The sequence below is a fragment of the Rhineura floridana genome, chromosome 12 (genome assembly GCF_030035675.1).
Source record: "Rhineura floridana isolate rRhiFlo1 chromosome 12, rRhiFlo1.hap2, whole genome shotgun sequence".
Lineage (NCBI taxonomy): Eukaryota > Metazoa > Chordata > Lepidosauria > Squamata > Rhineuridae > Rhineura > Rhineura floridana.
The window spans coordinates 458965-472112 of NC_084491.1; the positions used below are offsets into that span (position 1 = coordinate 458965).

The 13148-nt window shown below is 50.5% G+C and overlaps 1 protein-coding gene across 1 annotated transcript in view; it reads left to right on the forward strand.

Annotated features, from left to right (window-relative positions):
- NPC1L1 (NPC1 like intracellular cholesterol transporter 1) overlaps window positions 1–13148 on the forward strand; it is a 41266-nt gene that overhangs the window by 7091 nt on the left and 21027 nt on the right. Inside the window, exons 4-12 of the mRNA XM_061593351.1 lie at window positions 5449–5577; window positions 6631–6813; window positions 7147–7261; window positions 7723–7850; window positions 8057–8194; window positions 8525–8614; window positions 9261–9451; window positions 11599–11726; window positions 11895–12024. Of these exons, the coding sequence (XP_061449335.1) occupies window positions 5449–5577; window positions 6631–6813; window positions 7147–7261; window positions 7723–7850; window positions 8057–8194; window positions 8525–8614; window positions 9261–9451; window positions 11599–11726; window positions 11895–12024 (1232 nt within the window). The remainder of the gene's footprint in view (window positions 1–5448; window positions 5578–6630; window positions 6814–7146; window positions 7262–7722; window positions 7851–8056; window positions 8195–8524; window positions 8615–9260; window positions 9452–11598; window positions 11727–11894; window positions 12025–13148) is intronic.

Below are 13148 nucleotides of genomic sequence, written 5' to 3' on the forward strand. Positions count from 1 at the left end.
TTTCAATTTGTGCAGCCTGAGGATGTGGACAGGATCCTTGGAGAGGTGAGAGCCACCACATGTCTGCTGGACCCTTGCCCTTCCTGGCTTATAAAAAAGGCCAGAGAGGGACTGGCTGAGTGGGTGAAAGAAGTGGTCAACGCCTCCTTACAACAAGGCAGAATTCCAAGGTGCCTAAAGGAGGCAGTTGTGAGACCTTTATTGAAAAAACCTTCCCTGGACCCCTTAAACATGGATAACTACCAGCCAGTGTCCAATATTCCATTCTTGGGTAAGGTAATAGAGCGTGTGGTGGCCTCCCAGCTCCAGAGATTCCTGGATGAACAGAGTATCTAGATCCATTTCAATCTGGTTTCAGGCCTGGGTATGGGATGGAGACGGCTTTGGTCGCCTTGGTGGACGACCTACGCAGAGAACTGGACAGGGGGAGTGTGTCCCTGTTGGTTCTGCTGGACCTCTCAGCGGCTTTCGATACCATCGACCATGGTATCCTCCTGGACCGCCTAGCTGGGATGGGACTTGGGGGCACTGTTTTGCAGTGGCTCTGGTCATTCCTGGAGGGGCGAACCCAGAAGGTGGTACTGGGGGACTCCTGTTCGACTCCTTGGCCATTGGTCTGTGGAGTCCCTCAGGGTTCAGTTTTGTCCCCTATGTTATTTAACATCTACATGAAACTGCTGGGAGAGGTTGTTCGGGCGTTTGGAGTTCGGTGCCACCATTATGCTGATGACACCCAACTCTGTTTTCTCCTTTCCACCTTCTTCCAAGGAAGCTGTCTTAGTTTTAAACTGGTGTCTGACATCAGTTGTGGATTGGATGAGGATGAACAAATTGAGGCTTAATCCAGACAAGACAGAGGTGCTCCTGGTCAGTCGTAAGGCAGATCAGGAAATAGGGATACAGCCTGTGCTGGATGGGGTTATACTCCCCCTGAAGACACAGGTTCGCAGTTTGGGTGTCCTCCTGGACTCAGCTTTAAATTTGGATTCCCAGGTTTCTGCAGTGGCCAGGAGGGCTTTTGCACAATTAAGATTAGTGCGCAAACTGCGCCCGTTCCTTGACCCGTCCGATCTGGCCACGGTGACACATGCCTTAGTCACATCCCGTTTAGATTACTGTAACGCGCTGTACGTGGGGCTGCCTCTGAAGACTGCTCGGAAACTTCAGCTGGTACAACGTGCTGCAGCCAGAATGCTAACTGGGGCTGATTACAGGGACCATACAACTCCCCTGCTAAAAAAGCTCCACTGGCTGCCAGTTTGTTTCCGGACACAATTCAAAGTGCTGGTGTTGACCTATAAAGCCCTACACAGCTTGGGTCCAGGCTATTTGTCAGACCGCATCGCCCTCTATGTGCCTGCCCGGGCCCTGAGATCTTCAGGAGAGGCCGTTTTTTCAATACCTTCATCCACACAAGTACAACTGGTGAGGATACGAGATAGGGCCTTCTCGGTGGCTGCCCCTAGGCTTTGGAATTCCCTCCCTAAGGAGATAAGAATGGCCTCTTCCCTGCAGTCCTTTCGTCGACAGGTAAAAACTTTCTTATTTCAGCAAGCCTTTGATTCCGAAGGCAGCTAAGGATAGGCCCAGAAGGAGGTCATATTGCTCTTGATTGTTTATTTTGTAATTATTCTGATTTTATGAGTATAGTTTTTAATATCTTTTTTTTTTTTTCAATAATTTTTATTCAGATTTTCATAAAACATACAAGACGAAATCATAAAACATTCAAAGACAAAAAACAAAATCAAAAATAGTTAAACAAAAAGAAAAAAAGAAAAAAAAAATAAAAAATAAAGAGTAAAATATTGACTTCCCATTTGTCAAAGATCAAATCAGTTATAAGTCTATAATATATAACAATCCTGTCTCTTAAGTCATATTATAAAATCACTTTCCTCCAGTAGTTATCTTACTTAATCATCAAATCTCATAAACATTACTTTATTCTTTCCACAAAAAGTCAAAGAGAGGTTTCAATTCTTTAAGAAATATATCTATCAATTTTTTTTTCCAGATAAGCATATCGATTAATCCATCTCATTACTAATTATGATAATCTTATTGTCATAACCATAGTCAAAATAAACATTTCAATTAATCCATCACATCAGAATCTGTTAGGTTCAGTAATTTCAGTAGCCATTGTTCTATTATCCCTATTAGTTCCATTTTCCATCTTCCATCTTCAGTAGTCTTGTTAAGTCCAGTAATTTCAGTATCCAATCTTCCATTATCAGTATTCCATAATAATCTTGCTGTCAAAGCCATAGTCATATAGTAAGAGTCTGATGGGAATTACCTCTATCCCAAATATTTTCTTGCCATCCATTCTGAATAGGTTGCTGAAATACTGCTGTAAAATCATATCTCTGTTCTTTTTTTCAAAATACACTGGGTCATCTCTTGAAAGTTTTTCCATTGTCACATGGCTGCAGTTAATTCCATAGATTTTCTCTATATTGGGCTCCATCACATCATTCCAGTCCAGAAGATTATCCATGCCATTGATAACTTTATCTCTAGAATCTTCATTAATTTCTTCAGAGATAACATTGAGTTCCAAACAATAGATTTTATTTCTAAAGTCCATAGACTCCAAATCTTGTTCCTGTTCCACGTTTGTTCCAATCTCCGGGATCTCCTCTCTCACAGGGACCCCTGTTCCAGTCTCCAGGGTCTCCTCTCTCACAGGGACCCCTGTTCCAGTCTCCAGGGTCTCCTCTCTCACAAGGACCCCTATGTCTTTAATCTCCTGTGTCTCCAAACAATAGATTTTGTTTCTAAAGTCCATAGACTCCAAATCTTTTTCCTGTTCCACGTTTGTTCCAATCTCCAGGGTCACCTCTCTCACAGGGACCCCTATATCTTTAATCTCCTGCTTCATTTTACTCAATTCAATTTTCAGCTCCTTACAACCCTGTCGCAGGTTTTGTTTCGTTATCTCAATCTCATCCATTATTTTCTGAAACATAGTTATTTCCAGATTCTCAGCCACTTTCTTAATTGCCATTTTAAAAGAAAAATATAGGAAAACCACTTCTTATTTCAGCAACAATTGGGTTAATACTCCAAACTTGGTGACATCACAGTATAAACAGAGCAGACAGCCTTATCTCTCCATGCTTAAGTAAACAAAATGCAGTTCCCAGGATCGAAACAATTAATGGCGGTCGTCAGGAAACAGATTCGTCAAAATAAAATAGACCAAAAAGAGAGTAGTCTCAGACAATATAATATTCTTCAAAATAAAAATCTGGAATAGAAATCCCTCTTCTGTGTATATCTTTAGAATGCAAATCCAGGACAGCTTTTTGCAACAAAAACAGAGATAAGCTATTAATTAGTGAGTAGCAGAGAGAAGTTATGGCTCCCCAGTGAGATGTCAAAAACCGATCAATCTGGCAAATCTCTTTTAAACAGCAACAATTTAAGTCAAGTAAAAGAAAAATATAGAAAGAAGGGTGCTTGCCTGTTAGTGCGTTCTCTCTTAGAAGATAAGATGAACGTTCGCTTTATCAGATAGAGCTTGTTGTTGAAAATCCGTCCCACCTTCGTCGGCTGGACCTCGTCCCATAAATTAATGAGATCTGGTCGTCCCAACAAAAATAGGCTTTGAGGTTAATCTCTTCGTTTCTCCCTACCCGGGAGAAGTTTAATCAGTCAAAAAAAAAAAAAATCTGACTGATATATCTGAATAAGCTTCTTTTGAGGCAGGAGCCCGTCTCAAAAGCAGGCACAGGCTAAGTCACCCTTCCCGGAAGTCGAGTATAGTTTTTAATATCAGAAACAGTTTAATGCTATTTTAAATTAGAGTTCATTTTTTAATTATATCTGTCTATATTTATTTACTTATGTATTATATGCTTTTAACTTTGGTAGGTTTTAATTGTATCTGTTTATCTGGAAGCCGCCGTGAGTTCCAATTTGGAAAAACGGCGGGGTGTAAATAAAGTTAATAATAATAATAATAATAATAATAATAATAATAATAATAATAATAATAATAATAATAATAATAATAATACGGGGCACCTCAGCAAAACTCCCCTGGTGCTGGCAACAGTTCCCCATCACTACTTTCTCAAAATGGACCCAGACTATGGTCTGAAGGCTCATGAGGCCAGCCCCTTGTGAAGCTAAGCAGGACCGGGTCTGGTCAGGGCCTGGACGGGAGACTGCCTGGCAACCACATGCATGCCGCCTTGGGTTCCAGGGTGAAAGAAAGGCGGGGTATAAATATAACAAACAAATAAAAATGGCCCTGAAGCACAGTGGCCCCAGCCCCCACCTCCCTGAGCTGTCCCAGAAGGATGCCGCGGTCAACGGCATTGAAGGCCGAGATGAGGCCAAGGGGAACACGCACGTTGGCTCTCTCTGTCTCTCTCCGGCAAATGCCATCAGCCAGGGTGACCAAGGGCGCTTCAGAGCATGCCCAAGACTGAGACTGGGCCGAACTGGGCCCAGAGAATGGGCTTCCTCACAGCATGCCTGAAGCTGGGCTGCAGCCCCCCACCCCCCAAGCAGTGACCTTGCCATTTGGCACCTTCTCAGCGTTGCGCATGCATTTCTAACTTACTCGGTTCTGCCCTTTAAGTTATTTATTTATTTATTTATTTAATTAATTTGTATCCCACCCTTCCTCCCAGCAGGAGCCCAGGGCGGCAAACAAAGCACCAAAAAACTTTAAAACTTCATAAAAACAGATCTTAAAATACATTAAAACAAAACAGCATTAAAAACATTTTAAAAACAACCTTAAAAAAGGGTTTTAAACATTATTTAAAAAAACATATATTAAACAATTCTGACACAGATGCAGACTGGGATAGGTCTCAACTTAAAAGGCTTGTTGAAAGAGGAAAGTCAGGTGAATATCAGGTGACTCCTCCCACCGTCTGATGTGGAGGGAGGGGTGATGCCGGGTGGGAACTGACGTTTAAACCTCCCCCCACCCCCCACCGCCACCCAGTGCTGGGTCTACTTTATTTTATTTTTTTGCCATCACTGCCAAAAACAATGGGGGAGGGTGTGGAAAAATAAATAAATTTGCTTGGGGAGCCTGATCTGGCTTCAGGCGGGGGGGGGGGGAGCAACCACCCCCCTGCTATGCACACTCAGCCGGGGAGGGGAGAACTCCCCACTTGCAAAATCCCAGTGTGTGAAAACAGCAGACATCTGCGCCCCTCCAATGTGGTTTTCCCTGCCACTTAAAAAAAAAGCATTTCCCCCTCCTGAGCAGAGCTGACACAGGATCTGGTGCATTTTCCACAGATGTGTCAATGGCATATCCTTGAACTGGTGTACGGCAATACAGGACTGCTCTAAAAGGGTCTGTGTTTTGAAGAGTGGCATATATATGTCGTGCAAGCAAGCAGATGTGAGCTGGGCTCCTCCTCCCTCTTCTAATCAGCTGTTCTCTCCCCCCCCCCATCCCCATGACTGCAGCGCTCCCTGGAGGATGAAATCAATCGGACAACTTGGGATGACCTCCCCATCTTTGCTGTCAGCTACGTGGTGATCTTTGTGTACATCACCCTGGCGTTGGGCGAGTACTCCAGCTACAAGCGCATCCTGGTAGGAAGGACTGCCCACACCCCATACCTGCCCCCAGCAAGGCGGAAGGGACCAGGCAGCTGAGGACAGAGAGCTGCACTGATACCCTGAGAAGCACCAGCTCCCCCCCCCCGCTTCCCAATTTATTCAGCTGTAGAGTCAGCTGGAGCATTTTCAAGCAGGGCATAACATGCAGGGTTGTGAAGGGCCAGCGTAGTGTGGTGGCTTGGGGTGTCACACCAGGGCCTGGAAGACGACCTGGGTCCAAATCCCCACTCAGCCATGAAGCTCACTGGGTGACCTTGGGCCAGTCACCTTCTCTCAGCCGAGCCTACCTCACACGGTTTATTGTGAAACTAATTGGGAGGCACATAAACACATGTGCCGTCTTGAGCTCCTTGGGGACAGGGTGGGATATAAATGTTTTCCTACTTAGGTGCTGACAAACACGCAGTGTGTGGGGGAGGGATGGGGGCTGCATCTGTTGCTCTGTGCTGGCTCCCCACAGAGCGAGGGCACGTCTGAAAGGGGTCACCTGATGAATGGGTGTTGGGTTCTGAGCTTTTGGGTCTGTGCGCATGTCTGCCAGAGCCTTTGGGAAGGGGCTGCCTGCCATCACCCAAGCAACCTTGCCTGCTTCTCTCCCACCGAGGCACTCAAGGCCAGCAAATCTTAGCTGGCCCACCTTTGTTCTCTCCGTGGCATTTCTGGAGGGAGGGAGGGAGGGAGAGGACGGGGTCTTTTGGCCCAGCCAAGGAGAAGGAGGTGGGCTCAGCCTCCTCCTGGTCCTAAAGGGTCAGGCACTCAGAGAGCAGCCCAGAATCTCACAGCTTTCCAAGTGCTTGTGATGGTCAGTGCTGTATAATGACACACACACACTGTTCTCCTGAAATCAGCAAGTGGCCTGCTGCTTCTTGAGGCCCAGAAAGGGCGAGGGGCTGGGTTTTCTATGTCATGCTTTTGCCAGTGCAAAAAGACAGACTCGCCAGTGGTGAATTGGCGAGTGAATGTGCACCTGTGCCAAGCGTCTGCCCTGGCTGTTGCTCTCGCCACAGACACTCCGCTCCTTTTCAGGTGGACTCCAAGGTGACCCTGGGCCTGGGAGGAATCCTGGTGGTGCTGGGCGCCGTGCTGGCCTCCATGGGCTTCTTCTCCTTTGTGGGGCTGCCCTCCTCGCTCATCATCCTTGAAGTCGTCCCCTTTCTGGTGCTGGCGGTTGGGGCTGACAACATCTTCATCTTTGTGCTGGAGTACCAGGTGCGAGAAAGATGCCAAGGGTTGGCATCTCAAAAACTGAGCTGTTCTTCCTCAGAGCTGAGGAAGGAAGGAAGGAAGGAAGGAAGGAAGGAAGGAAGGAAGGAAGGAAGGAAGGAAGGAAGGAAGGAAGGAAGGAAGGAAGGAAGGAAGGAAGGAGAGGCTGCCTCTCCGCACAGCCTTCCTGGGCCAGCGTTGAGTCCACCAGCCCTGGCCTCACAAGGAGGCCTCTTGGGCTGTACCGGAGGACCTTTGCCTCGCAGCCTTGCTGCTTCTCTGTGGGAGTGTGGGGGTGAAATCCCCCTTTCTCAGACCTTTCTCTGCCACCCATTGCAGCGATCTGAGCCACAGGCTGGAGAAACGACGGAGCAGCACATTGGGCGGGTCTTGGGGGATGTTGGTCCCAGCATGCTCCTCTGCAGCCTCTCTGAAGCGGTCTGCTTCTTCCTGGGTGAGTAGGGGTCCTCGTCTGGTGTCAAGGTGGGAGGCAACACCGAATGTCTATGGTCAGGTGGATTTGGTCAGGTTTGGGCGGAGGCTGGTGAAGGGCTGGCTCTGGAACCCCCTGGCGTCTGCCATTTGCAAAGCTTCACACTTGGGAAACAATGCATGCAGAGTCTGTGACTTGCTTTGGGGCCCTTTGGCGGCCAGTAAGGGCTGAAGATCATGGCTTTGTCAGGCCGTGATGGCAACAGGGGCCAGAGACAGGATGGCCCTCCCAGTCAAGGCTATGGCAGGGTCTGTGTGTGTGTAAGAGAGAGAGAGAGTGGGAGCAGCCAAGGCACTGGAGAGTCCCAATATAGGCTGCCCCCCGGGAGAGAAAAACTGCAAAACAAAGCAACGTGTGCAAGGAGACCGGGGGACCCTCACGTGTCTCCCATTTCTCTGCTTTTTGCCTCCCTCCCCCCCCAGGTGCCTTGACCCCGATGCCGGCTGTCCAGACTTTTGCCCTCAATGCTGCTGTGGCTGTGCTTTTTGACTTTTTGCTTCAGATGTCCGTGTTTGTGGCCTTGGTGTCTCTGGATGCCCGCAGGCAGAAGGTAGGGGGTCTTTCCAAGGATATTTCTGAGAGGGGGAGTGGGTTTTTGTAAGGGCTGGACCTGGAGGCTGTGTCTGGGCTGACGGCTCACACCCAGGTCGGTCCTGAATTGCCCACAGTGGACAGGCCGCAACCGTCCCTCTCCCACCCCTCTCTGTAATGGTCCTCCATTTGGGGTGCCAGCTAATGTTGTGCCTGTGTCCCCAGGCCTCCCGCTTTGACCTGTGCTGCTGCCTCCGCCTGGAGAAAAGGACCCCAGTGAAGAGGCATGAGGGGCTCCTTTGCACCTTCGTGCAGCGATTCTATGCCCCTGTCCTGCTCAACAGCATCGTCCGGATAGTGGTGGTGAGTGTGGCCTCTTAGGGAGGTGGGTCCTCCGTGGCTGCTCGTTATCATGACAGAGACACAAACGGCCACCCGGGCTGGAGGCAGCATGCCTCTAGTACCAGTCCCTGGGGATCCATAGTGGGGGAGGCACAGGTCTGGTGGTGCCCGGACGGGAGGCCGGCAGCCTGGAGTCCTGTGATGGAAGAGGAGCCAAGGGCATGAAGCCATTTCCCTCACGTGCTGCTTTCTGGAAGCATCTGCTTGGCCATGATGGGAAACAGACGCTGGCGTAGACCCCCTCCTCCCCCTGCTGCTACAAGAGGCCTCCTCTCGTGTCCATCCATTCAGATGCTGCTCTTCACCCTCATGTTCTGCGCTGGGATCTTCCTGACGTGCAACGTCCAAGTGGGGCTGGAACAGGAGCTGTCAGTGCCCCAGGTGAGAGGGGGGGTGCCCGTCTGCTGCCCCACAGGCAGAGGGATGGGGGCACAAAGGGGCTCCTCCACGGCCTGCTTCAGAGAAGTCGAGGAGGCGGCCAAGTGTGGGTCTTCCCAAAAGGCTCTGGGGATCCCTCACAACCACCGTGAAGAGATCCCCACTGCACCATCCAGCTTTCCCTTCTGGCCTCATTTTTGTGCCTTTCACGTGCCTTTGCTGACCTCTTCACCTGTTTGAGACACCTCCTTGCTGCTTTCCTCAGCACTGAGGAGACAGCGTTGCACACAAATGCCTCTTTCTTGGCTACTTCTGTTTGAGAAAAGAGATCTTCCCCAGATTTGCCTATCGAGGGTCCAAGTCCAGGTGTCCATCTTTTCAAAGGCCCACCTCCAGTCCTCAAGTGTCCTTCTCATTTCAAGCAGATAATGGCCAGAAGTGGGCAGGAGGGACTCCTCTGGGGACGGAAGCAGCAGGGCTGGCAGAGCGGCAGTGAGGGAAATGCTAAGACCCCCCTTGTGGGCACAATTAGGGCAGAGCCGGGGGGTGGGCTTTTCTCTGGAGCCGTCAGGAGGCCATGGCTGCCTTTGCAAGGTGACAGCAGCAGAGAGAAGGAGAGCCACCCTGTTCTCTGTCCCGACACCCCCAGGATTCCTACATGCGGCAGTACTTCCAGTACCTGAACCAGTACTTCATGGTGGGTGCCCCAACCTACTTCGTCACCACCGGGGGCTACAACTTCTCCACAGTGCCAGGAATGAACGGGGTCTGTTCCAGCTCAGGCTGTGATGACAACTCAATGATGCAGAAGATCCAGTATGCCACGCAGTTCCCGGATGAGTAAGTCCCTTTGAGCAGCGGGAGGTGGAAAGAAACACTTCTGGCCCTTTTCAGAGAGAGGAGCCCTGTCTGCGTGAGAGAGAGAAGCTTCAGCTAGGGAGAGGGGCTGCTGGAGAAGAGCAGCAGCGGAGCCCTCGAGCAGGAAGCCGCTGCAGCCACCGTCTCACACACACACACACACGCGCACCCCTCAGAAGGGAGCACTGGGCAGGAACTCGAGATGCACAGCTGGCCGGAGCCTGCCTTGGGGGCCGGGTGACACTTGTGAGCCCTCTGTCCCGTGGATGTTCCCAACCACATGAGGCAGATCTGACACCCAACCTTGGGCACGTGTCATTGTGGGACTGTCCTGTGGAAGGGGCACTGTGACGCCCTTCCCTGGCTTTCCCTGTCAGGTTCCTACCTGCGCGTGGCTACTGCCTGTCTCTAGGCACCACCAGGGACTCCACCAGTCCGGACCGTTCTCTCTTATGATTTCTCTCCCCGCTCTAGCACAGATCTCAACAGATCCCCCTGCTAGGCAACCACCAGTAACGTCCCAATACTAGTATTCCCAGAGACTCTGAATACTGGTATTGTTATTCTCTTCACCGCTGCCACCATTTGTTACAGTTCCCCTTCAGCCTTGGTCATTACCTTACCCTCCCTTCTGGTCTGTGAAACCCCAGCCAAGGATCAGGCCTTTGGTAAACCAAATTAAGTATTTATTACAGATAACAAAGCTAACAAGATTAACAAGATTTCTTCTTAAGGCACATAAGCATATGGTTTTACTCAATACTAATCCGAACTCCACCTTCCTCCTTCTCCACTCTCTCCTGGCAAACAACTCTCTAAACCCCACCAAGCAACCCACTCAGTTCACCTCATCCACCACCACCACCTCCCAGATTCCACTGTCTCTCTTCCTTTTATACGTTCAGCCATTTTAAACACTCAGCCAATCATCTCCCATTTTACTGCCCATTCACTCCCCCTCCTCTTTCACTCCACTTACCATGTATCTTCTAAACAACCAACACTTACCATGTATACATTAATATAGGAACATCACAGGCACTTCAAGGGCTTTGTGGCCCATGAGCTCCGTGGCGGAATAAGCTCAACAGCAAGCCCAGGTTACTGAGAAGCAGCCACGCCAAGGGCAGCCACCGGGGCATTCACAGGATCAGGCCCCCAAGCCTTCCTGCCCTTTCAGGCAATCACAGTCACGGCTCCCGGGTTCTGTGGGAGGTGCAGCAGCTCCACCTCGGCTCGTTCTCCATCACCCTTCGTTGCGCCAAGATCCTTCCCGGGGTCAGCAGCAGAGCGAGAGCCAAGGGGTTCAGCCCAGGTCTGATAAGCTTGGCCACTCCAGGCTGGTGCTTTCCCAGTTGGCAGGCTCTGCTGCTGCTGCTGCCCCCTAATTCGGATGCCCTAGACCCCCACCAGTGCCCAGGCCCAAACCCTCATCCAGGAGGCCTGGGGACACGGGTGGCCTTCTCCCTGCAGAGGGCGAAGAGCAGTGTAGTGGAGCCGCCTCCATTCTCCCTTAGATTGTTTCTGCTGGGCTATTTCAGCTCCCAAGAGGCCTTCATTAGGCCCTGGTGGGAGCAGCTGCACCTTCTTCTGGGTTCTGGAGAGGAGGCTTGGGGCCACCTTAAAGGGAGAGTTGCAGCAAAATCTCTTCTTCCCCAAGGTGATCCCCAGCAGATCTTCAATTAATAGCAGCCTTATGGGCCCTCAGAGGTCTCTTGATTGTCCTCCTGAGGGCATGAGGGGATGGAGCGCGGCAGCTCTCTTTGGGAAGGGCATGTCGTCATTTTGGTGCCGTGAGGCTGAAGGGTTGAGTGGAGCCTGTCTGCTTCATCCCAAAAGGCCAGGGCAGCTTCTGAGCTGGGAAGCCTCCCCAAGAGGGGATGGGCCCCAGATGCTCCATTGCCAAAGGACCATGCCAGCACCTCAGGTTGGGCGTGATAGTGGCGGGCATGTTCATTTTGCACCAGCTCTCAGTGGCAGCCCCAACCCAGATCCGGATTATGATGGTGGAGGAGGCACCCTGTGTACCGATGGCGAGTGCCAAAAGCCACCTCTGGCTCAAGACTTGCTCTCTCCTAAGAGATGGTGGCCCTTGGGCCCAGTGAGACTACCTGTGCCTCTACTTCCAGGTCCTTCCTGGCCATCCCTGCCTCTTCCTGGGTGGATGACTTCATTGACTGGCTGAATCCCTTCTCCAGATGCTGCCGCATTCACCAGTCTGGCCCCAAGAAGGGCGAATTCTGCCCGTCCACGGACAGTAAGTGATTCTCTGTAGGTGTCTGGCAAGCAGAACAGAGAAAGTGTTCAACATGAACAGAGCCAGATGGCAAACAGAAAGGGGGTGGTGGGAGGTGGCCCAGGGGTCCCTGCCTGGTGCTTTGGTCTTGCTCTGCCTCTTAATGCCTCTCCCTTCTCCCATGGTCAGCCTCCTTTACCTGCTTGCTTAGCAAATGCATGCCCCAGCCGAATGGGACCCTCCGACCTGACACAGAGGAGTTCAACCGATTCCTGCCCTGGTTTCTCAATGACACACCCAACCTCAAGTGTCCCAAGGGGTGAGTACTGCGAGCGCAGGTCGTATTGGCAGGGTCCCGGCTGCTGTTCCCACAGTAGTGAATGATCCCCTGCTCTGAGCCACTGGAGCGGCTCCAAGGAGAAAGGAGCATCCTTGCCGGGTGTTGAGCCACTTCCGTCAGATTGAGTGGCATGTCCTGCCAAGAGAATTCTGAAATATGAAATTGTTCCTGTCCTGTAGTCCACAGGGCATATCTTCATATTTAGATGTTAGAAATCTGGACACAGCTACTCCCTCCCAAAATAAGAACATGCAAAAATGTACCGGATGTTAGGCAATGAACAGTGGCTTTGATTCATTGATTCAAATGCTGTTACGCTTGCAGACGATGAAGTAAATGGCTGGTTAGGACCTTGTAATTGTATCTGGAGCTCTGGCAGCCACCTGGTGAGGTCTGCCAAGAATGCAAGGCCAAAAAGCGTCCGCTGCGGGTTATTCCGTTTTTGGATCCCATCCCACAGATCGCAAAACAGCCAGCACACCTTACAATAGCAAATGAACCTGCCAAACTCTGCTTCAAGGTCGCTCCTTTTAAACTGGGGGCTGTTCATGCCCTACCTTGCACAAAGCACCTCTTGTCATTGCCTATTTCAGAGGCAAGGATTGTGTGTGGAGATTCTCCTGCTGAGCACTGCAGTGATCGTCACCTGGCAGATCTTCAGCTAACAATCTGTCTAGTCAGTTAATACCCTACTAACAAATCAGCAGCAGAGACCTATCCAGACAAAACCAGTTTTTAAAATGCACAGATTGTAAAGGCTTGAGAAAGTAAAGAGGGTTTCACCCAGTGGTGGCTGAACTTCTCTGTGGGAGTGTTCCAAAGATGGAAGATGTGGAGGGGCTCTGAGGTAGGTCTTAATGTGCAGGTAGTTCACAGTGGGATGCAACACCCCTGCGCTTTGGGCTCCTTGGCTTGGCTCTGTGCTAGCCAGTCCTGGGTGCCTCCAGCCATTCCTGTTGTGGGCTGGGGCAACCAGGCTTGCTTTGGGTGGCCTTTTGGAGATGCCCTTTGAGCCATTTCCAGTTTGCGCGTCCAGTGGGTGCTGTGGCCTGTGTTCGTCTGAGAGCCTGGCTTTCCAGGCTGTCAGCATATCCTTCTCTCTC